Genomic DNA, 23,205 nt, shown 5'->3' with positions numbered 1-23,205 from the left:
GATACATGTACAGCTAAGCGAATGGCTTTGTTGATAAAGGGGGGGGGGGTCTTCAGCTTATTAGCGCGAAACACTTTTAATATTTCATATTTTCATACCTTTTCCTACATAGCTACCAAATGATTGTCGACTTTTTTCTGCCTTTGACATTAAATTTACTATTTTGTATTTTCCTCACGCTTCATTTTCATTGACTCATTACTATGACATGTAAATGTTTAATTGGATTGAAATGTTTGTCATTCCATAAACACCCATTTTCATTGCTAGTGCAAAATTGAACATGCCTGGCATCTGGAAAATGAGCATTTCTAATTTCATTTCAAGATATGGTACATGCAAACAGTTTCTTCATGTGATCTTATATTGTAGATTGAGCGGGATGTCTGTTCAGTCTTTTAAAAGCTGCATACTTTACCTGTTGTTGTTGTGGATGACTTGTGTTACAGTCCCGATTTCTAACTTTTATCCTTCGTTAATTTTGATATCAATACAGACGGAAAGCTTCGACATTCCCTGATATTAAAAGATGATCAAATAATGATATCATTCGTAGGTTTACCTAGAAGTTCTATAATAATTACCGACCCCTATATGGTCAAAAACAACTTTTAATTAAAATAATCTTCTCAAATTACATCGAGATGTGACTTTATCTGCGTCTTAATCAATGCTCACTCAGATTTACTCAGAGTTTTAAGGTTTTATCAGTTATATAGGTATTTATTTCTAAAGGTGGTCGTTCCCCAAGAGAACAATCACTACTTATATTTCCGACTTTTGTCATACGCGGCGTGATGAACAAAATCGAACCTTGGCCTCTCGATGACGAGTTTATCGCTCTACTAGCATGCTTTTTATGATCATTAGTAATAATCTAAATACAAGGAGCTATATTTCGAGAAAAAAACATTGCATTTCGTGTGCAACGAAAATAATACGAGTGTTGCAAAAGCATTTTGTGTGCAATGAAAATAATACGAGTGTTACAAAAACATGTGCTGATCTAAAGTTGGAGGGGTCGGGGGTAGGGGTTGGTCCCTGAAATCTACAGTTATTTCATTTATATACTAAACCAAGAAGGTGTCATTGGACCCCTATCCCCCATAGAAAACGCAGACTCCCTTCAAAATCGTAAATCTGGTTAAATTGACATGAAAAAGAGTAGATAACCCTACCCCTTGGAAAAAAATTCCTGAATTTGCGCCTAAACAATGTTGTCCGTTCACCTAATTCAGGTAAATATTGCGTAAATAACATGCTGAAATCACATATATACCTTAATTGTTCAGTGAAGTGCTGTATTATATGTTTACACTTCACTTCCTTAGCTAGAGTAAATATTGTTAAGCGTATCCTTCAAATTATTTAAGAAATAACTTGAAAGTTGAAAAAATGAAATAAATGTCTGTGAGAAAGATAGGTCTACTATTTTCTTGGCATAAAACCAGAGATTATCATCTCGAGGTACAGCTATGATATCAATGGAAATGATATTTACTCTTGCAAAGGTCTGTTTGTATCCATCTAATCTTGCAAAATTTTATGGGAAAATATTGGATAGATCAACTTAGATTATTTAAGTTTAAAACAAAATATCCTTTAAAAGGCTTTTAATAATTTCATTACTGATAACATACTTTGGTATACTAGTTTGAGCAATTTCATAGAATTTCTAACAATACCTGGCCCCAAAACCATAAACTGAGAACAGACTTAAGTCAAAATTTTAAATTGCTATAACTTTATATTAAAATTTTCAACAAATGTTTGAATTGAAGTATTTTACCAAGTTGCAAACTTATCAGCTAATACATCGATTGGAACTGAAGATATTGAAAATTAAATTTTTGATGTTTAATGTTTTGGGGCCTGGATATCAAAAAATGTTACACGTCCTAGTTTAGCGAAAAGAAATGAAGAATCGTTAGAAACAGCAGAAGCCTCTTAAGGCCTTTTTGGCCCTTTAGAATTACAGAAAAAAAATCAAAAAATCAAAATTGCTCACTTTAGGTTGAAAATGTATTAAAAGCATTATCATTTGACTGCCGGTTACCATGTTTCTGTTATACTTGACATCATTTTCACTCTGGTAAATGCAATTTCAATAATATTGTGTCATTTTTCTAAAATTCCAAAAAATCTCTCTCTCTCTCTCTCTCTCTCTTCACAAGGATTTAAAGTGGATAAGTGACACTTTATAAAGCGCACTCGGCTATTTTTTGACCTGATTGCAAGAGTAAGTTTTTTTTATATGCAGTCATTTACAAAAGTACACATTCTCAAATAAATATGGACAATTAAGATTTTGTGAAATGTCACTTAGTCATGTTTGTATACGTTTAATCACTGACGCATGACAAATCCGTCTAAAATATTATGGTGTATTTTCTTCCATTTGTTTGCTTTTTTAAAACATTTTAAGTGATTAAAAAAAATTTACACGAACAATTTTCAAATACAAAGTGGTTAAAACACTATCCGTTCTATTTTACACATATACTTAATTCTTCCGATTTTAAACTTTATATGGGTACAATCGCTGGTCCCGATATATGAAAGCTATCTTTTAAAGAGATACGGAAAGTTAAGGAGAGTCAATTAATATTAAAACGTTCGAGTTAAAGATGTCGGTGTTTTTCCCTACATTGAGACCATTAATAATCTAAAGGTTTTCATTCCCATAGATTGAAAGCGCCCCTGCGAGAGAATATTGCATAAACTTATTATGTTCTACATAAAGCAAAAAGATTTGCATAATGAAATTTATCTAAATGTTTATAAAAGGGGGGTGTCCAAATTATTTATCTGAAACACTTTTAATCTTCCTTATTTTCGAGTACATTTTTACCTACACAGCAACCGACTTATCGTCGACCTTTCGTTGAAATTTACTATTTATATTTACTTATCTCACTGGAAGCTCATGCTTTAGCATGCTTCACATTCACTTACTAATGCCTATTAAACGTACATGTAAATGTTTAATAGGGTTGAAATGTTTGTCACTCCATATGAACTCAATCTAGTCTACTTATAATATGGAATGTTAAGTGGAGCACAAGTGTTTGTATCATTAAAAGTCCCAATTTACAAATGTTCCCCGTTTTCCTAATTTTTTTTTTTTGGAAATATGTAAGTATGGCTATCATTTTTTTTATGTCTATGCCAGTGGAGATTGAAATAAAACTATGTCTGATAGCAGAAAAAAATGAGCATCTCTAATTTTATTAAAGATATGGTACATTCAAACAGTTACGTCATGTGAACGTGTATTGTTGATTGAGCTGTTTGTCAGTTCAGTCTTTTAAAAGTTGTTCATCTTACCTGTAGTTGCTTCGGATGACTTATCTTACAGTCCCCATTTTTAAATTTTATCCTTTGTTAATTTTTATATCAATCTGGACGGATAAATTTCGAAATTACCTGATGTTAAACGAATCTTATATAATCCTACCATTTGTAGGTTTACTCAAAAGTTCTATCATAACTTCTGAATCCAAAGGTCAAAACATTATTGATAAAACAATCTCAAATTGCATCCAGATGGCTTTACCAACGTCACGACCTATGTTTACTCAGATCAAAATGCATATCTAGTTTTTTTTTAGTATTGTTAATCCACTTTTAATTATGTTAACATTTTGCAGTGTAATTCCAATTAATTAAAAAAATCAAATAGCTAATTATTACCCCAGTGTGGCAACGCACTTTGAAAAAATTACGCACTTCGAAAAAAAAAATTTAAAAGTGCGTTAAAATTGGGACAAAATCAACGCTCTTTGAAAATTTTTTTCAAAGTGCGTTAAATTTGGGACCAACTCAACGCACTTTAAAAAAATTTCTAAGTGCGTTAAGAGTCTACATCAATATATTTTACCATGGAGTATTTAACGCACTTTAAAAAAAAATCATATTTTAGTCATGGAAAGATTTTATCTGTTATTTATCTTTCAAAAAACTAAGCCTAACCCTAACCTCAAAAATGAATTGATATACTAGAGTCGAAAAGAGGAGAAGACGGGTATAAGATCCCTCAGTCCAAATCTTTATCTTTCCAATACATATGTGTCGGTAACAAACGGGGGAGGGGAGCAATAAACCTAAAAAGGGTACACTGCATTTTCAATGCTTATACGATGCATATATCTTTCCAAAAAAAGTGGGGGTCTTAGCCCCCCCCATCCCATCCCCTGGCCCTTCGGCTAGAAATTTTTAAGTACAGTAAAACGTATGAGAGAGAGAGATTTTCATAGTTTTGAACAATAAAATTGGCCCTTTTTTATTATGATAAATGCTAAGTTGCTTGAAGCTGTCCTCTGGCAGAGCCCCCTATACACCTTTACATCTACTTAGTTAAGACTAGAATTAAAAATAAAAGAAGAAACGAATTAATAAACTTAAATAATCGTCACTCTTTTTTCAAGACCCTTTAATTTTATCTTTTATTTAATCAAAACCTTAACTATTTAAAACGTCAATTTCTCAGGTCCTACAGCGACTTTGTCATAAAAAAGTTATCAAATCAGGATCTGTTATTTATCATACCGATTTTTTGAAGGAATATTGATCAATCTTTACATTTTTTTCAAAGTGCCTTAATATGGTCGATATTAACGTACTTTGAAAAAAAAAATTCAAAGTGCGTTAGCTTGGTCCCAAATTATAAAGTACTTTGAAGGTTTTTTTTCAAAGTGCGTAATTTCTCAAAGTGCGTTGTAACACCCCAATATATTGTTGGAAAATACAGAAAGTCAAATATACATGAACAGAATTTAATACCTATTTGTTAACATATAAAATTAAAACTTTTTTATGTGTACCTAAACAAGTAAGCTTTATATTGTGTCGGTTTTGGTGTATGCAGACATTTGTGCATTAATTCATGATTACCGAAAAGAAATTAAATATAAATACATTTTGCCGTGAGAAGTGTGCAGCACTAATCTATGAATATGCCAACAAAACCTAGTAATTGCGCTAAATTTTGAATATGCAAATGTATGCATCACTACAGTATATATAAAAATGCACCAACTGTTTGCTTAGAGTCTCCAGATTTTCCAAGCTGTGGACACTATCAGCATACACACAACCTATCCAGTCGAGCTAGATAGATAAATGCAAGTAAGTCCTGAGATCAATGAATGTCCTAATTTCATCGAAAATATAGACCCACTAAGTTTATTGATTTCCAGGTGAAATTCCATTGCAAGTAAGAGTGAGATTCCCTTTTGTGTTTACCGAGCTTTATACAATGCTAAACTGCAATGACTATAACAGACTCACTAAATTTTACTGCTTTCCAGTTGAAATTCCATTGCAAGAAATAGTAAGATTCACTTTAATTTTACCGAGCTGTAAACACTAATCATATCATAATAAAAGCTAAACTGCAATGATTGATTGATTTCTTGTATACTGTTTAACGTCCCTCCCCGAATATTTAACTGCTATGGAGACGTCACCATTGCCGGTGAAGTGCTGCAAATTTAGGCCTATGCTCGGCACTTACGGCCTTTGAGCAGGGAGGGATCTTTATCGTGCCACACCTGCTGTGACACGGGGCATCGGCTTATGCGGTCTTATCCGAAGGACTGCCCCATTTAGTCTCCTTTTACGACAAACAATGGGTACTGAAAACCTATTCTCACCCAGATCCCCACGGGGCGTAACTGCAATGACTATAAAAGTTATCAAAACATACAATGGAAGAAAAGTTTTGACAATAATCAATCCTTACGATCGTTTATTCTTACTTTATATAAGAAGAATAAATATAAAAAAAAAAGATTTGTAATTGATACTTCTCTTAATATGACAGCTGAAAGAAAAGAGCATATCTAATTTCATTAACGATATGATACATTCAAACAGTTACGTCATGTGAACTTGTGTTGTAGATTGAGCTGGATGTCAGTTCAATCTTTTAAAGGCTGCTTGTTATACCTGTAGTTGCTTTGGGTGATTTTTGTTACAGTCCTCATTTTTAACTTTTATCCTTCGTTAATTTTATATCAATCTAGATGAAAACCTGCGACATTCCCTGATGTTAAACGAATCCTAAATAGTGCAATCATTAGTAGGTTTACTGAGAAGTAAATAAAACCTACTGATTCCTATGATCAAGGTTTTTGATAAAAACAATCTTCTCAAATTGCATCGAGATGGCGTTACTTACGAACCTTGGCCTCTCGATGACGAGTTTATCGCCCTACTAGCATGCTTTCATGATCATTAGTAATAATCTAAATATACAGAACTATATTACTAGAAAAAATAACCCATCACATTTTGTGTGCAACCAAAATAATACGAGGGTTACCAAGGCATTTTGTTTGCAATGAAAATAATACGAATGTTACAAAAACATGAAGGGATCTAAAGTGGGAGGGGTCGGGGGGTTGGGGGTTGGTCCCCCCTGAAATCTACACTTATTTCATTTATATACTAAACGAAGAAAAAAATGTGACATTGGACCCCTATCTCCCCATAGAAAACGCAGACCCCCCTCAAAATCGTGGACACCCGTGGAAAAAAAAATCGTGGATTTGCGCCTAAACAATGTTGTCAATTCCCCTTATTTGTGTAAATACTGCGTAAATATCATGCTGAAACCACATGTATACATTAATTGTTCACTGAAGTGCTGTGTTATATGTTCACTTCACTTCCTTAGCTAGAATAAATATTGTTTAGCGTATCCATTAAATTATTTAAGAAATAACTTGAATAGGCAAAAAAATGAAAGAAATGTCTGTTCAGTCTTTTAAAAGCTGCATATTTTAGCTGTAGTTGTTGCGGATGACTTGTGTTACAGTCCCCATTTTTAACTTTTATCCTTCGTTAATTTTGATATTAATCTAGACAGAAAAGGTTTCTACATTTCCTGATGTTACACGATGATCAAAAAATGAAATCATTCGTATGTTTACTGAGAAGTTCTATGATAATTACTAACACCTATATGGTCAAAAACAGTTTTCAATTAAAATAATCTTCTCAAATTACATCGAGAGATGACTTTATCTGCGTCTTAATCAATGCTTACCCAGATTTACTCAGAGTTTTAAGGTTTTATCCGCCATATAGGCATTTATTTCTAAAGGCGGGCGTTCGCCGAGAGAACAATCACTACTTACATTCACACCTTTGGTCATACGCAGCGTGATGAACAAAATCGAACCTTGGCCTCTCGATCACGAGTTTAACGCTCTACCAGCATGCTTTTATGATCATTAGTAATAATCTAAATATAAGGAGCTATATTTCGAGAAAAAAACATCGCATTTTGTGTGCAATGAAAATAATACGAGTGTTACAAAAAACATGTGCGGATCTAAAGTGGAAGGGGTCGGGGGTTGGGGGTTGGCCCCCCTAAAATCTACAGTTATTTCATATATATACTAAACGAAGAAAAAAAAGTGATATTGGACCCCCATCCCCCATAGAAAACGCAGACCCCCTCAAAATCTTAAATATGGTTAAGTTGGCATGAAAAGGAGTGGGTACACCTAGCATAAAATCCTGGATTCGCACCTGAACTATATTGTCAGTTCACCTTATTCGGGTAAATATTGCGTAAATATCATGCTGAAACCACATGAATACCTTAATTGTTCACTGAAGTACAACGCACATTTTCATTTACTTAGCTAGAATAAATATTGTTTAGCGTATCCATTACGTTATTCAGAAAATGACTTAAAAGGCGCAAAAAATGAAATAGGGGCCTCTGTGAAAGTTAGGTCTTTTTATTTTCTTGGCATTAAACCAGAGATTATCGTCTCGAGGTACAACTCTAATATCAATGGAAATGATATTTTCTCTTGCGAAGGTCTGTTTGTATCCATCTTATCTTGCAAGTTTTTTATGGGGGAAAAATTGGATATATAGACTTAGATTTTTTTAAGTTTAGTACAAATTATCCTTAAAAAGGCTTTTAATAGTTTACTTACTAATAACATACTTTGGAATACTAATTTGAGCAATTTCGTTAAATTTTCAACAATACCTTGCCCCAAAACTATAAACTGAGAACAGACTTAAGTCAAAATTTCAAATTGATATAACTTCAGAAATAATTGTTTGAATTGAAGTATTTTACACAGTTGCAAACTGATAAGCTAATACATAAAATGGAACTGAAGATATTAAAAATTAAAATTTTGACTTAAGTCTATTCTCAGTTTATGGTTTTGGGGCCTGGATATTAAAAAAAAATGCAAAACGTCTTAGTTTAGCGAAAAGAAATGACGAACCGTGAAGAAACAGCAAGAGCCTCTTACGGCCTCTTTGGTCCTTTAGAATTACAGAAAAAAAATCAAAATTGCCCACTTTAGGTTGAAAATGTATTAAAAGCATTATCACTTGACTGGTGGTTACCATGTTTCTGTTGAACTTGACATCATTTTCACTCTGGTCAATACAATATGATGACTTAAAATGTGTCATTTTTCTAATGTCCTGTTAATGCCATTGAAAATGGCCTAAATTTTATATTGTTTTATTTTATATATTGCACAACCTCTGAGGCAAAATTTGCAATCACAAAAGGAAGATCAAACTAAAGATTTTTTCCAAAGATTAAAAAAATGTTTAATTTTTTTGATTGTTGGCTGTGCTGATATTTTTATCGCTGGTGAACGTACTCAAATACGCCTGTTTTCTAGGAAATTCAAGAATATTTTATTTTCCAAATGTAAGGTTCTCAAAAAAGAAATTTTATTATAAGAAAATAAAAGCGCTTTATTTTCCATTTTTAATCTCCTTGATTTTGATATATGAAATGGAAAAGAGGATCATAGTATATCATAACCAGTTTTTAATCCATTGAGTGTCTTGTGACGATCATAGTCAGGTTTTAGTTTGTACATGTATGACTCGCTAGTGCTAGACAAGCACCACAAGCGAGGGATAAAAATGAGGACAACAGGCCTCGGGGCATAAAACTTATAAGGGCTCATTTTTTATCTCAGTCTCACTTTTACAAAGGGAATTTAAAGTGGATAAGTGAGACTGAGATCAAAAGTGAGCTCGTCTATTTTTATGGTCCCAGGCCCAAGACTAGAAAGAGTAAGATTGTAGAATTCTTAAGTATTTGCAGTCATTTATAAGTCAGAGTAATTACACATTTTCAAATAAATATGGACAACTAAGATTTGATTAAATGTCAGTTAGTCAGGTGGCAGAATCAACGGCATTTAGGTATACCTCTGTGTCTTAGAAAAATCTGTTTGTTTTACGAAGTACCATGTACTTTATTTTTTCAGTTGTATTTATAAAATGCTTGTCCGCTTTCAATTAAGTCTTACTAAGAATCCTTTAGCATAAGGTATTGAATTATATGGTCAAATAAAGGGCACTCCCTTAAACAAAGCAAGCTCTAAATAAAAGTAAGGATAGGAGAGATCATTTTCTTCAAGAATTACTTAATTAGTCATATATTACAGTTGGCAAATAGAATAACTCTTTTTAAATTTTGGAGTCATCATGCCGGTAATATATATGATTGATATTGATACTAGATTTGACTTTTAACGATAGGAATACAGATGATAACTTTCTTTGAGATTGGAAACCAATTAATATTTAACATCCCCTTAGAGTGAAAGGGGATATTGCCTAAAATTGCTGGTATTCCCTATATCTAGAACATTGAAAGTCCGATGAAGCATCAACAGTTTTCTCTAAATATAGATATGCCGTTGATAAATTCTTCCCCTTTATTTCTTATGTATGCCACACGAGAGGAGAAGGTACAATATTATTTGAATTTACGAATCCATAGCATAAAAAATAGTTTTCAGCCCAATTTGGTCACAGTTTTATTACATGATGTGATGATTGCTGTCTTCTATATTCAAACTACTATATTTATTTTATATTTTTTCTCACGTTTCGTGTTTATTCCCACTTTTTCTTTCGTCTATTACATGTTGATACGGACTGAGATGTTTGTCATTAAATATAAAGGACAAGATAGGGCAACGGCCGAATCTGGCCCCTTATTTGATTAAAAATCAGAACACTTGTAAAATTGTGATAGTTTGTAGTTAAGAAGTTAAAATGATGCTTATTTTAAAACAATTACTAATTTTGATTCAAAGTTTATATGGAAACAACTCGAGAGTTCAGAAGTAGGACATTTTCCAGAATTGATTCAATTCTGGTGGAATTTCATATATTTCAGATACTTTTCTCATTAGACAACATAGAGCACACACTTGCCTATCTTGAGATTTTTACACTTAAACTGCATCTGATATAGGTGTATAATATATATTAATTTGGTAGATAGGCAAGCGTGTGATCTGTTTTCCGATACAAATTGTGCTGCAAAATCGATGAAAATTTGCATAAAATGGGAAATTTCGAAAATTGACCTATTTCTTGACCTCACTGTGACCTTTCTATTTTCTAAATCTTAGAACCACTACCCATTTTGTGGAATGGGTGAAAACAGATTTTTATGGATAAACTTTGGTTCATTCTGAAAGACCCCCAAATTCGGGGGGCAAAATACTGGTCTTACCCTATCTTGTCCTTAAATCTAGCACATTGATTGAACATTAAGTAAAGCGCCAGTGTTACATCACAAAAAGGTCTCAAAGGATATGTTTATGGTTATTTTCATTGCTAATAAAATTTTAATAAAATAAATTTTCTGTAAGCTGAACTAATTTCATTAAATATATTACACATTTAATGGTTAAATTGTGTGTAAATGTATTGTAGATTTAGGTGAATGTCAATTGAGTCTTTTCAGAGGTGTTTATAATACATGTAGATGTTTTAGATGACTTGCGTTACAGTCCCAATTTTTAACTTTATTCAATCCATTTTTTATAATATTTATCTAGACGGATGACTTGTGATTACGATGCCCAAATAACGACATCATTGTTTTCTTTACTGGGACAGTCTAACTACTGACCCAGAAAGGAACTTTAAAAATCCTATTATTCATGAAAATTTTCAAATAAAAAGTATCCACTAAAATTCCAATGAGGTGACCTAACTTTGACTGTACATCTTAGCCTTCGTCTTTTCATTTATTTTAGAATTGAGATATACGCAGTTCTTTTATCATCATTTCTCTAGTATAACTTCCTTGATATTTACTGGTTATTTGACGAGTTGAAAAAAGTGACGATATTTAATTTGTAAACGAAAATTGATGAGTGACAATTTTTACGAATTATTGAATGAAGAGTTATGTATATTTGATTTCACAAGGGAAAAAATAATTGCAAGAACTCCATAAAAGACGAGTTTCAAAACTAGTACTCGGAGGAGTTTAGAAACAGTAGGGTAAAAAACAGTCACACTGATGGAATTATTGGCTTCGTTGACATATACTTGAGAGCTGGGTACTGAAAAATCAACTGTTTTAAGCAAAAACCTCGACTTTATCGTGAACTCAGTTTACAATATATCCTTTGCTTGTAAAATTCCTCTACAGTGTATCCGATATAATTTAATAAATTGCTGATTTATATCTTATTTTTATTAATAGAGACTAATTGCTCGAGGTGACAAAGACGGTCAAGCACAGAGTACTAATTACACAATGAATGCTGTGACTATGGATAACAAAAGTAAATGATATATTTGTTTGGGTTTCCATAACATTTTACTAAAAAATGAACGACTTCTATCAAAGTGGGAAAGCCGTGATAATGTGAAAAGTACAACGGTCAATGTCTCTTATGACGCTTCATTTATGATGTGCAGTTTGACGAGTGGAACATTTGACAAGAAGAAATCGTCAATATACCGGTAGTCAAAATTAGCATGTTGTCAAAATGTCCATTTTTACAGTAAATATATTAGATATTGACAATGTTTAGGCTTGAGCATCACTGAAGAGACACAATTGTCAAAATGTGAATCAGGTTTAATTCATTATTTTTTTTTTATCTATTTATATTTCTACTCATTTTGGTTAAGTTACTGGAGTACTGGTACATTCATTGTATTTATTTGTTATTTTGTTTTATTATCATAGCTGGTATTTTAAAATGTAATATTAGCATAGCGAAATGCCACTCTCTCACTCTCTTTATTTTACATCTGATTAAACTTTGATAGAAGAATCCCTTTAAAACTCCACTGAAAGAAAAGGGTATATGTACTTTAAAACCACATATATTTTCAAAGCACTTTATTTTTGCATATGCTGTCAATTATATTGATAAAATGTGCATATGAGATATGGAAAGCTATTGAGTGAGCATAAAAAATATCCAAACAGGCATTTTACTAAGTATTGAGAGTTGGATATGATAATAGATCCTGCGCGTGATTGATGTTGTTCGTCACTCAACATGAACTAATTCTATCCCATGATCGTATGTGTTTGCATAATGAAAAAAGACCCAAATGACACTTAATGCATTCCTTTATTCTCTTAAAATTCTTTGATTATCAAGTATCAGTTTTTTTTCCTTCTTGATTGCAATTGCAATTAAAAAGAAATAAATTATTAAAAAAAAAATTATACCTTTGTGGAAAGCATTCTCAATACCTTTAAAAACATGAAACATTCAAACAGGTTTGCCATATGAACTTGTATTGTAGATTTAGGTGAACGTTAATTCAGTCTTTTAAGTGTTTATTTTACCTGTAGATGTTTCAGATGACTGATGTTTAATTCTTGTATCAAAAGTAAGCAAGAAGGATACGTTTTATAACTTCATTTTTTTCAAATAATGAATACATATTGATTACGTTGGTTGATTACGAACTGTATGTATAGGGGAACAAAATTTCAAAGAACTACGTACGTTAACTGTTGATCTCCGCCTACATTTTACACCTATTTAATTCAATATTAATGACAAATGTATAATAATTATCCCTTTTTCTTGCTCTTTAAGAAGGGGGGTAGACGGTATTTTCCGTTGAAACCCGTCTTTACTCCATCGCCATATTTTAAATACTGTGTGTTAGTTGATAACCCCTTTGACATTGGTGAAAAATTAAAACCTTTGTCATTTTTTTTGTCAGTAAATATATCCCCCCCTTCCCCGTGAAACACAAAAAGCTTTGGTATGAATTTGTGAACTGACAGTCTATATTACCTGTATAAAGGAATTTTGTTTCACAAGGGGGGGGGGGTGTTTTTAATTATTTTTCCGTTTTTCGTTCATTTCTACAGTGAAAAACGCGAGTTTTACCATAATTATAGGTATATCTCTCTTTGTTTTCCCAAATAAGTAATGCTTTATGGAAATCCATGTAATGTGAATATAAAATAAAATGGAAAATCATTCAAATATATTAACTTTTGAAAATTGGCTTGGAGGTATTCGGGAGAACAATACTATCGTTCGTAGTTCTTTCTCTAACTTAGCTACATTGTTCATTGCTTTAATTTTAATGTATTCATTTCAATTTACTCAAAATGACAAGAAAAGAGCAAACAGTGTATACTTGAAATTCGGACCAATATAAGTCCTTTCCCGGTATTATTCCCGTATATACTTATCATGAGTTTAGTCATACATGTTTCAATGGGATTGATCATTTTTTATAGGTCAGAGGCAGGTATACTAATTTTAAAGGCATGCGTTTTTCTTTACTGAGACAAAAAGCCACACCCTTGTGTAAGCCAGGATTTCCTCTGGTATTCTTGACAACATTAAATAATGCAAATATAAGTAATAAACAGCGATTATTTAGTGAACATGCCACTGTTGGCATATTTCCATGATGCGCTAGCGCGGGCATCATGGAATATGCCAACAACAGAGCAATATTAGGGGACGACCATTTGATCCTGAGGGGGGAGGGGGGGGGGGCTGGCAAAATATTTTGAGAGGGATTATTTTCATGCCTGTCGAGGACAGATTATTATTTATTTTCAAGATTATCAAGGACAGATTATTCATTTTCTTCTTTGTCTTCCCGTACCCTATTCAATTGATTCTAAAAGACTAATCATTTATATACCATAGGCAGATATAGGATTTGGGGAAGGGCGTGTATAACTTTATTTAGGCAAGAGGTCTGGGACGGGCGTAAGGCCCGAAGGTCCTGGGCAAAGCCCTGATGCCAATTTAAGGGAGTAACACCCCCTCCCCCAAAGCTCTTCGGTTGTATTTTAAGAGTAAAACCAGGCACTATAAATATTATAATAGTGGTATTGGTTATTATGAACCAAAGTATGACATAATTAATACTGGTCAGACCATACTTTGAATGAAGAGGGTTCAGGGGGCGAAGCCCCGTGAAGCTTTTGGGTTTTTCTGTATGTAAAAGAGTAAAACCAGACACAATTGTGTAGGAATTGGTTAGATATGTACCAAGGTATGACATTATTAAGACTAGTCATATCATACTTTGAATGAAAAGGGCCCAGGAGGCAAAGCCCCCTGAAGCTCTGGGGTTTTTGTGTATTTTAAGAGTAAAACTAGGCACAAAAATATTGGTATTGTCCCAAAATATGGCATTATTATTATTATTATTCGTATCATACTTTGAAATTTTAGGGGAGGGGTTGTACACATGTACGTTCGACTTGAATCCACCAGTGTATATTATACATTTATTGACTGAGTTTTAGGGCAACATACCTTTTGTCGGACCCAAGAACCAAACTGTCTGCCTGAGGCCGTTAAGCCGAAGGCAGACAGTTTGGTTCGAGGGTCCGACAAAACGCATTTCGCCCGAAAACTCTGTCAATAAATGTTTTGTTATACCTTTCATTTCATTATATATTTTTTGACAAACATGTATTTTGTAATTTATTCCGTAATGTAACATCAGGTCTGTTACTGTTTAACATCAACGAATGAAAATGAGATTAAGCTCCGCCCATTCTGTGACGTAAGCGGTCCAACATCTCCCCGAGCGGTCCAACATCTCACTCAGCGGTCCAACATCGATTTTTTTATGCCCGCTCAGCAAAACATTAAAAATGTTAGACTTTTTTTTCATATAGATGTGTATAGGAACAATTCTTTAAAGGTATAACAATTTGTATTAATTTATCAGGGAAGTGTAATTCTTCGAAAAGAAAATTTATCTTTTGTGGTCACAGGCACTTGTTTCTATAATAAATTTTTGACCTATAGTATAATAACACGTGTTATTAATATACTATAGGTCAAAAATTTATTATAGAAACAAGTGCCTGTGTTTGTGGTGTATAAGAATTGGCTTGTATTTAAAGTACTGTTATTCATCACACCTACTAAATGCGCATTGTCATGTTTACAAACTTACTTAAGTATCCAGTCTGGTAATCTGGTAAACATTTTTGAATTGAAGACTTTTGGGATTAAAATACACGTAAAAAAAGTATTTTCACAATATTCAAATATCATAAGTAACGGTCAGATTATTTATTTTCTCTGTAGTGGAGGAAAGATTATTTTAAATAATTTTCAGCATTTTCAGGGACAGATTATTTATTTCCAAAATAATTTTTGTTTATTCAATATATATATATATATATAATTCATTTACTGACTTTTTTCAATAAAAATTTCAATATTTTATTCTAAAACGCAAATTCTAAAATCATAAAATTACTATAATATTTCTCAATGAACATTTGCTTGGGCTGAGGTGTCTTATGTATGGGCCGACCCGTCTTTCATCTTGGACCGACCTGTGTGAGCCGAGTTGTCATTGGGCCCAGGTGTCATAGGGTCAAGATGTCTGACATTCGTACCGGGAAGGGGGGGGGGCGTATGCACACATATGTTTTGCAAAGATATGCATAATAAAGGCATTGAAAAATTGGGACAAGTAACTTAGGGGGTCCTCTTTCAATTTGCTACCGACGGCTATGTACAATACATGTATGAGAAAAAAGGTCTAGTTGGACTGAGAGACCTTCTATACTCGTCTTCTCTTTGTTCCCAATGAGGTTAAATAAGTATATGTAAATTAAGAGTTTTTCGAAAGATATGATTATTACGAATTGATTCTCTCAATTCCTCAAATATAAGTATAGAATTTTTTGTTTTACACATATTTTTTTTTCAAAATGCGTTAAATGTCCCCATGGTAAAAATGTTTATGTGAACTCTTAAAGCACTTTGAATTTTTTTTTTTCAAAGTGCGTTGAGTGTCTCCCAAATTTAACGCACTTTGAATTTTTTTTTTTCAAAGTACGTAATTTTTCAAAGTGCATTGCCATACTGCATTTATCATTAACAAGTGCATATTTTTTTACTTCACGGAAAAAAGAATTATTAATCTCGAGTATCTGATGTATATATATAATATCCATAACATCTGTTTATGACAATCTTTAAAAAAGTTCAGACTACAATTATCTACTGAAGAACAATATTGCTGATATATTGCAATGGAAGTAAGTTTGGGGTTTATCATTTCTTATTCCACTCATTTAAAATCATAGACACGAACATTTCCAGTGATGTGTAAATACATATCGGGATCGAAATACTTCGGAAGGCCTCGGGTACCAGGCTACTCTTATCCAAAGACCAAGTCCAAAACGCAGACGTTGAAATGGCGAAACGAGTATATATATCATAAGTCACTGTAGAAAGCAATATTTATGGGAAGAACAGGTGTGAAATAATTGGTAATCAAAGTAAGGTCATATAACATAACCCATTATTTGGTTTGTTTACGATAGAGTGTGCGTATAAAGTTGTTAACAAGGAAGTAAATAATCCATAGGATAGGGGTTTGTCTTCCGCATTATTGAATGTAAAATAACAGGGATTTTTCACCCCAACGGCCCTTGCCATATTATAAAGTTTTAGCCAAATTTTCAAAAATTTTGTTCATTTCATTCAGAATTCAAACCTAACTATGTTTGTTTTACATGAATTTTTAAAAAAAAAAAAATGAACACGTGCTGTTCATTTTTGGGGAAATTGGAGTGATTTTGCAATTGGGAATGGATTCCATATTCCATATAGGCTAACCACAGTTAATCTCAGCGAGACGTCGTAGCCATAGGGACTAAAAATTAGGTCTGGTGTCCCTCGACATCTCAGATCAATGTCACACAAAGTGAGTAGGACTTTTTTGCCCTGAATTCGACTGCTTGTTTCAATCAATACGGGCTGAAATGAATTAGCTGCCCACTTCAACTTTTTCTTTGGACGTCACGTCCATCCCTTTAAGTACTAACTTTCCTCTCTTGCTTTGAAAAGGTTTAAATCCAACAAAATATAAAGTTGTTGATTTTTCATAGAAATATTCCATTCATTTAAGCCTCTAATTCTGATAAATGCCGCAATAGTCTGCTTCAAATACTTCGTACTATAGTTCATTCCTATAGGAAATACAGTAAAACTTGGCTATAACAAATTCACTGTGACCTTAGAAATTACTTTGCTATCTCTGTAATTAATTATATCCGTGTAAGGATTTGTTAAATTTTGATAGATGGAGATCAAAGATAACTTCGCTATAATTGAAATTCGCAATGTCCAGTGATTTTCTTTTTAAAAAGGGACCTGGGCCTTTTCAATTGGGAAAAATTGTCGACATTTGTGTCAAATTGGAAAAAAGAATAAGATTGTAGTTATCGTTCATATTGACAAGTAAAATAAAATATATAAGTAAATGTAATATCATTTATTAAATTTATTTGCTACAAAATTTTGAACAAAATGGACACAGTTCTGTAAATTTAATTCTCTTTCATTTTTGATCTTTGATTGTCCTATATTCCATTTTTTGCCATAATGGTAGACATAATTACAAAAAAAAATCATAACTGATTTCTCGTTATTGCTCGCTATGGAATAATCTAATCTTGACACGATTTACAAGTATGTATTGCTGTATTTCTCTGCAATGCTAGTATCTGCAGGATGAAGAAACAGTTTAATTGTCGTGAAATCAGGAAACTAAAATAATACGTTTTGAATTTGGGAAAAAACAGTTGAAAATTGGGAAAAATCGTGCTGGTACTAAATGAGTTTTACCTTAGTAGTAGAACTAAGTATTCGAAGCAGGCTATTGCAGAACTTTTCAGCATCAGAGGCTTAAATGAATGGGATATTTTTATGAAAAATCAACAAGTGTAGATTTTGTTGGCATGTAAATCCTTTGGTGGAGGTGGGTCACATCAAGACATCATAGTTATACTTGGGAATGCATAAGAAATGTCTTTTTAAAAATCTTTTAAAAAATGATTAGAAAGAAATATCCCTGGGCAGTTTAAATGAAAGTTTGTTAAAATCATGTTGCCCCAGGGGTAGGGTGAGGCAACAGTAGTTGATCAAAGTTTCACGTAAGAATATAGGAAATGCCTTGTTTTCTCAAGAACAACAAAGCCATGATTGGTCATGTTATTATAGAAGGATCCTCAAGTGGTGTAGATTTCATTATTTGTTCGTCATGACCCCTGGGGGTATGTTGACTATACATAAATATATAGGGAGAAATTTCATTAAAGCCATGATTAGTGAGTTCTCTAGCATGATATATATCTACATCCATAAACATACCAAAGAAAGTGTTATTTGACATTTTGGACCTATCATAGTGTTTCATAAGCTAAATGGTTCATTATTCATATATAGGTTAATTGTCTCAATTTATTTTGACAGATTCCCCAGAATACTACTATCCTATTGTCTAGAAGAGGAAAGAATCATCTCCTTAACAGGTTTTCTTTTCAATCTCTCACAAGGGTACATGTATATAGATTAACCCTTGTGTAAGCATTAATTTACATTGTAATTGTTTTTATATACCTAGGTATATACTTCAAGTCTTGTATACATGTATGTATCAACATATTCTTAAAAAAAGCAAATATTATTTGAATTTTAACACTTCTTGTGTATTTACAAGCTCAAGGACTCTTTATTTTTATATATATAGGTAACATGTAAAAGTATTTATTTATTTTTACAGATTCCCCAGTGCGCAATATATATCCAACCATTGTCAGGGAAAGGGAAGCATCATCTCCTTCCAGGTTTTTAAATCTCTTTTACCTACAGGATATTCAAGGTTTTGTAATTGAATGTAAAAGATCACATGTGGGACAGGACTCTGTAGGTCACCTGACCTATTGCTATCTGTATTCGTCCGTCGTCGTGTGTTCACTTTTAAACATTTTCACCTCTTTCTCTGCAAGCAGCAAAAACCAGACCAATTTCAACCAATTTTGGCATTAAGCATCAATGACTGAAGGGAAACAACAATTGTAAATTTTATGGTCCCCCCGTCCCCCCCAAAGACATTAAGGCTCAAACCACTAAAATTAATGCAAAAATCTTCTTCTTTACTTTTGGACATCAAGCAGTCACATAGTTGGCATGATTATAATTATCATTAAGACCTCTGCCAAAATTGTGAAATTCATGGCTCATGGCCCCTGGGCCAGGAGTTCTAGTGCTAGAAGGGGCTAAATAGATGATATGGTGAACATGCATTATTTCTTTGAAAATCTTCTTCTTTGTCCATGGGTGTTAAATAAACCTAAATACATAGTTCTGATGAGCAAGAATGCCTCTTTTAATTTCATGGCCCAAGGGTTAGGAGTTCTGGTGTTAGGGTGGGGCTCTAGTGATTATATTGTAAAAATACATTAATTCTTTGAAAGTCTTTTTCTCTACCCCTGAGTATTAAACAAAATAAGTATTTAGTTATGATAAGCAAAAATTGCCTCTTCCAAAATTGTAAATTTTATGGCCATGGGTCAGGGATTTTTGGTGTTAAGGTGGAGCTCTACTGATTTTTATAGTGAAAATACATTAAGCCATTTGTTTAAAATTAGTTTACAGATTTTAAAATGTGTCCATTTTCCGTCCTTCCTCCTGTCTGTCTGTAAACTTTTCTCATTTTCAACGTCTTCTCATCAACCACTGGGCCAGTTTTAACCCAACATCAATACCATACAGAGCAACAAAAACACAGGTCAGGGACTGTATAGTGATCCTATCTACATCACAGAGAACCGCAATGGAGATGTTATTGTGTCTGACTCGTGGCGTGGTGCTGTAGTGGTGACAGATCGTGACGGTAATTACCGCTTCTCCTACACAGGTCGTAGATCAGGATCAGGACTAGATCCACGTGGAATCTGTACTGACGCGCTGTCACACATCCTGGTGTGTGATGTTTGGACCGAGTCAGTACATATGTTAGATAGTGAGGGTCACTATCTGACAGCGATACAGACACAACAACACAGGATAGACAATCCATGGGGCCTGAGTTATGATGATGTCACTCACCTACTGTGGGTAGTGTCATACACCAACAAAGTCAACATATACAGAGTGGTAGATAGAGACTCTCTGACTGGTAAGTAACATTGTGCATAGTTATACTTCAGCACTTTTAGTTACATGCATTTCAATTGTTTTACAATACTGTGTGTACACAATATGATAAAGACAATTTGATAATTATTGGGTAAGCCATTACCTAATCATTTCACAGATTGTTTTCAGTTTAATATCACAACATGTTTAGTTTAGTTTGATGACAAGTAGACAAAAAATATTTAGAAATCTACACTGTGTACTGGGGTGACATTTTACATGTATATTACATAAAGTGTTCATTGATTGTAACATTTATAACTAAGTTGTGTCATCTTTTCAGAACTTTTTGTGTATGAATCAAATAGTTAATCATTTTATTGCAGTGTACACTTATTGACATAATACTTCACTACATGTAAATGTAAAAAAAGAAAAAAAAGGAGAAATGTTCCTGACTAGTGTACTGTAATCAAATCTAAATAAATTGTCAGCCTTATCAGTGATATGGTGGAACATTAAGAAAATAATTATTATGTGATAATGTTGAAGTGCTAAAAACATATATCTTAATTTCTTATGCATATTCCTATTTTCTTCTTAAAAGGTCTCCCTCTTGAGGATTTCAAATGCAGGAAACATCCAAGCCATCCTTTATCCCAGTTCTGTATCCCGTGTGACGTCACCTTATGTCAGATGTGCATCAGGACCTCTGATGATCATAAGAGACATGATGTTCGAGATGTAGAGAAATTATTCCGAGAAATGCACAAGAGAAAAGGTTCGTAATGATGCAGAATATGTTAAATAATGTGTAAAAATATAGACATTCATTTTAAGCTCTTCTGAGCCAAAGGCTCAAAAAGCCAATGCTATGGCCATTTGTGCGGTGTGCCTAAACTTTTTAGAATATGGGCAATAACTCAACAACCCCTTGGCCAATCAGTACCAAATTTGTCACAGGGTATTCTTGGCCCAAGGTCTACCTTTTGTACTAAAATAAGAGTTGGGACACTTAAACAAGGGGAGATAATCAGGAAAACCAAAACCAAAAGTACTGGTTGCTGAAAAATCTTCTTCTCCATAACCACCAGGCAGATTTACACCAAACTTACATACCTGAATCAGGATGTGTCGAGGATTAAAATTTGCACGGGGAATTACCCTGGGGCAAAGGTTGTGGTCTCAAGGTCACTTCAAAGTTGACGTAAATTTACAATTAATAAAAACGTGTATATTTTGCTTACTATAAGGACTAGGATCATCAAATCTTGTAAGTTGATGCAATGATATCTTACGACTTCACATCATGTTAACTGAAAAGTAGGTCACGGTGACCTATTTTTAGCTCACCTGAGCCGAAGGCCATGAAAGCTGAAAGTCATGTGGAATCATCCTTAGGTAGTGTAGATTCAAACTTGTTCAAATCATGACCCCCGGGGCTAGGGTGGGGCCAAAATGGCCGACCCAAGATTTACATAGGAATATAGAGGAAAAATCTTTAAAAATCTTCTTCTCAAGAACCACTTGGCCAGGAAAGACGAAACTCATGTGGAATCATACTCAAATAGTGTAGATTCAAATTTGTTCAAATCATGACCCCCTGGGGCTAGGGTGGGACCAAAATGGCCGAGCCAAATTTACAAAGGGATATATAGGGAAACTTTTTAAATTCTTCTTTTAAAGTACTTCAAAGCTATGATTATTGATATTTATATGGAATCATCCTCAGGTAGTGTAGATTCTAGTTTGTTCAAATGATGAATGCCAGGGGGGGGGGGTAAAATTAAAGCCCGATGTGTTCTGGTGAGCGCTGTGGCCCCTGGGCCTCTTGTTTAAATTTTGCGAGGATTTGTTTTCAAATTGATTTGAAGGCATATTTTTGACACTTTAACGCCTAGTAGGCCTAGAAAAAAAATTGTGTGTTTCGGGTAACCCGACCTACCCTAAAAAAATGCGCCGATCCTTTTTTTAGCTCACCTGAGCCGAAGGCTCAAGTGAGCTTTTCTGATCACATTTTGTCCGTCGTCCGTCTGTCCGTCCGTCTGTCTGTCTGTCCGTCCGTCCGTCTGTAAACTTTTCACATTTTCGACTTCTTCTCAAGAACCACTGGGTTAATTTTGACCAAACTTGGTACAAAGCATCCGTGGGTGAAGGGGAATATAAAATGTTAAAATGAAGGGCCAAGTCCCTCACAAGGGGAGATAATTAAGAAAAGAAAAAAATAGGGTGGGGTCATTAAAAAATCTTCTTCTCAAGAACCACTGCGCTAATAAGGCTAAAACTTATGTGGAGGCACCCTTGGATAGTGTAGATTCTAAATTGTTCAAATCATGACCCCCGAGGGAAGGACGGGGCCACAATGGGGAATCAAAGTTTTACATAGAAATATATAGGAAAAATCTTTGAAAATCTTCTTCTCAAGAACCACTGGGCCAGAAAAGCTGAAACTGATGTGGAAGCATTGTGGGGTAGTGTAGATTCTAAATTGTTCAAATCATGACCCCCGAGGGAAGGACGGGGCCACAATGGTGAATCAATGGTTTACATAGAAATATATAGGGAAATTTTTTGAAAATCTTCTTCTCAAGAACCACTGGGCCAGAAAAGCTAAAACTGATGTGGAAGGACCCTGGGGTAGTGTAGATTCTAAATTGTTCAAATCATGACCCCCGAGGGAAGGACGGGGCCACAATGGTGAATCAATGGTTTACATAGAAATATATAGGAAAAATCTTTGAAAATCTTCTTCTCAAGAACCACTGGGCAAGAAAAGCTGAAACTGATGTGGAAGCATTGTGGGGTAGTGTAAATTCTAAATTGTTCAAATCATGACCCCCGGGGGTAGGGAGGGGCCACAATATGTATTACAAGGGGGAAATCTGGTAAAGAACAATATGGCAAAAGATTCTCAGGTGAGCGATGTGGCCCTTGGGCCTCTTGTTTCGATGTCCGTTTTAATCCGATTAAATTTTGTTTTATT

The 23,205-nt window shown here is 33.8% G+C and overlaps 1 protein-coding gene and 1 long non-coding RNA gene across 3 annotated transcripts; both read left to right on the top strand.

Moving 5' to 3' along the window:
• Nucleotides 1-16,474: 16,474 nt before the first annotated feature.
• Nucleotides 16,475-19,134, top strand: LOC134258232 (uncharacterized). Of its 2 annotated transcripts, none has more exons than XR_009990119.1 (3): nt 16,475-16,567; nt 18,555-18,613; nt 18,865-19,134. It is a non-coding gene; the product is annotated as an uncharacterized LOC134258232 (long non-coding RNA). The 2 variants fall into 2 exon arrangements; XR_009990118.1 differs by having other exon boundaries at nt 16,475-16,576.
• Nucleotides 19,135-19,649: 515 nt separating this feature from the next.
• LOC134258234 (uncharacterized) lies at nt 19,650-21,011 on the top strand. Its single transcript, XM_062740769.1, has 3 exons — nt 19,650-19,667; nt 19,857-20,262; nt 20,830-21,011. Exons 1-3 carry the CDS (start codon nt 19,650-19,652, stop codon nt 21,009-21,011), a joined length of 606 nt encoding a protein of 201 aa, XP_062596753.1.
• Nucleotides 21,012-23,205: the final 2,194 nt, after the last annotated feature.

This window comes from Saccostrea cucullata, unplaced genomic scaffold (genome assembly GCF_032062105.1).
Source record: "Saccostrea cucullata isolate Sc308-1 unplaced genomic scaffold, CSIRO_AGI_Scuc_v1 ctg6246, whole genome shotgun sequence".
NCBI classification, from domain to species: Eukaryota; Metazoa; Mollusca; class Bivalvia; order Ostreida; family Ostreidae; genus Saccostrea; species Saccostrea cuccullata.
This window is presented reverse-complemented; position numbering and strand designations above follow the sequence as displayed.

What these genes read in the sequence shown, in the direction of transcription:
- LOC134258234 (XM_062740769.1), top strand. An exon ending in AGATAGAGACTCTCTGACTG is followed by an intron (nt 20,263 to 20,829) that starts GTAAGTAACATT and finishes TCTTCTTAAAAG; the next exon opens with GTCTCCCTCTTGAGGATTTC.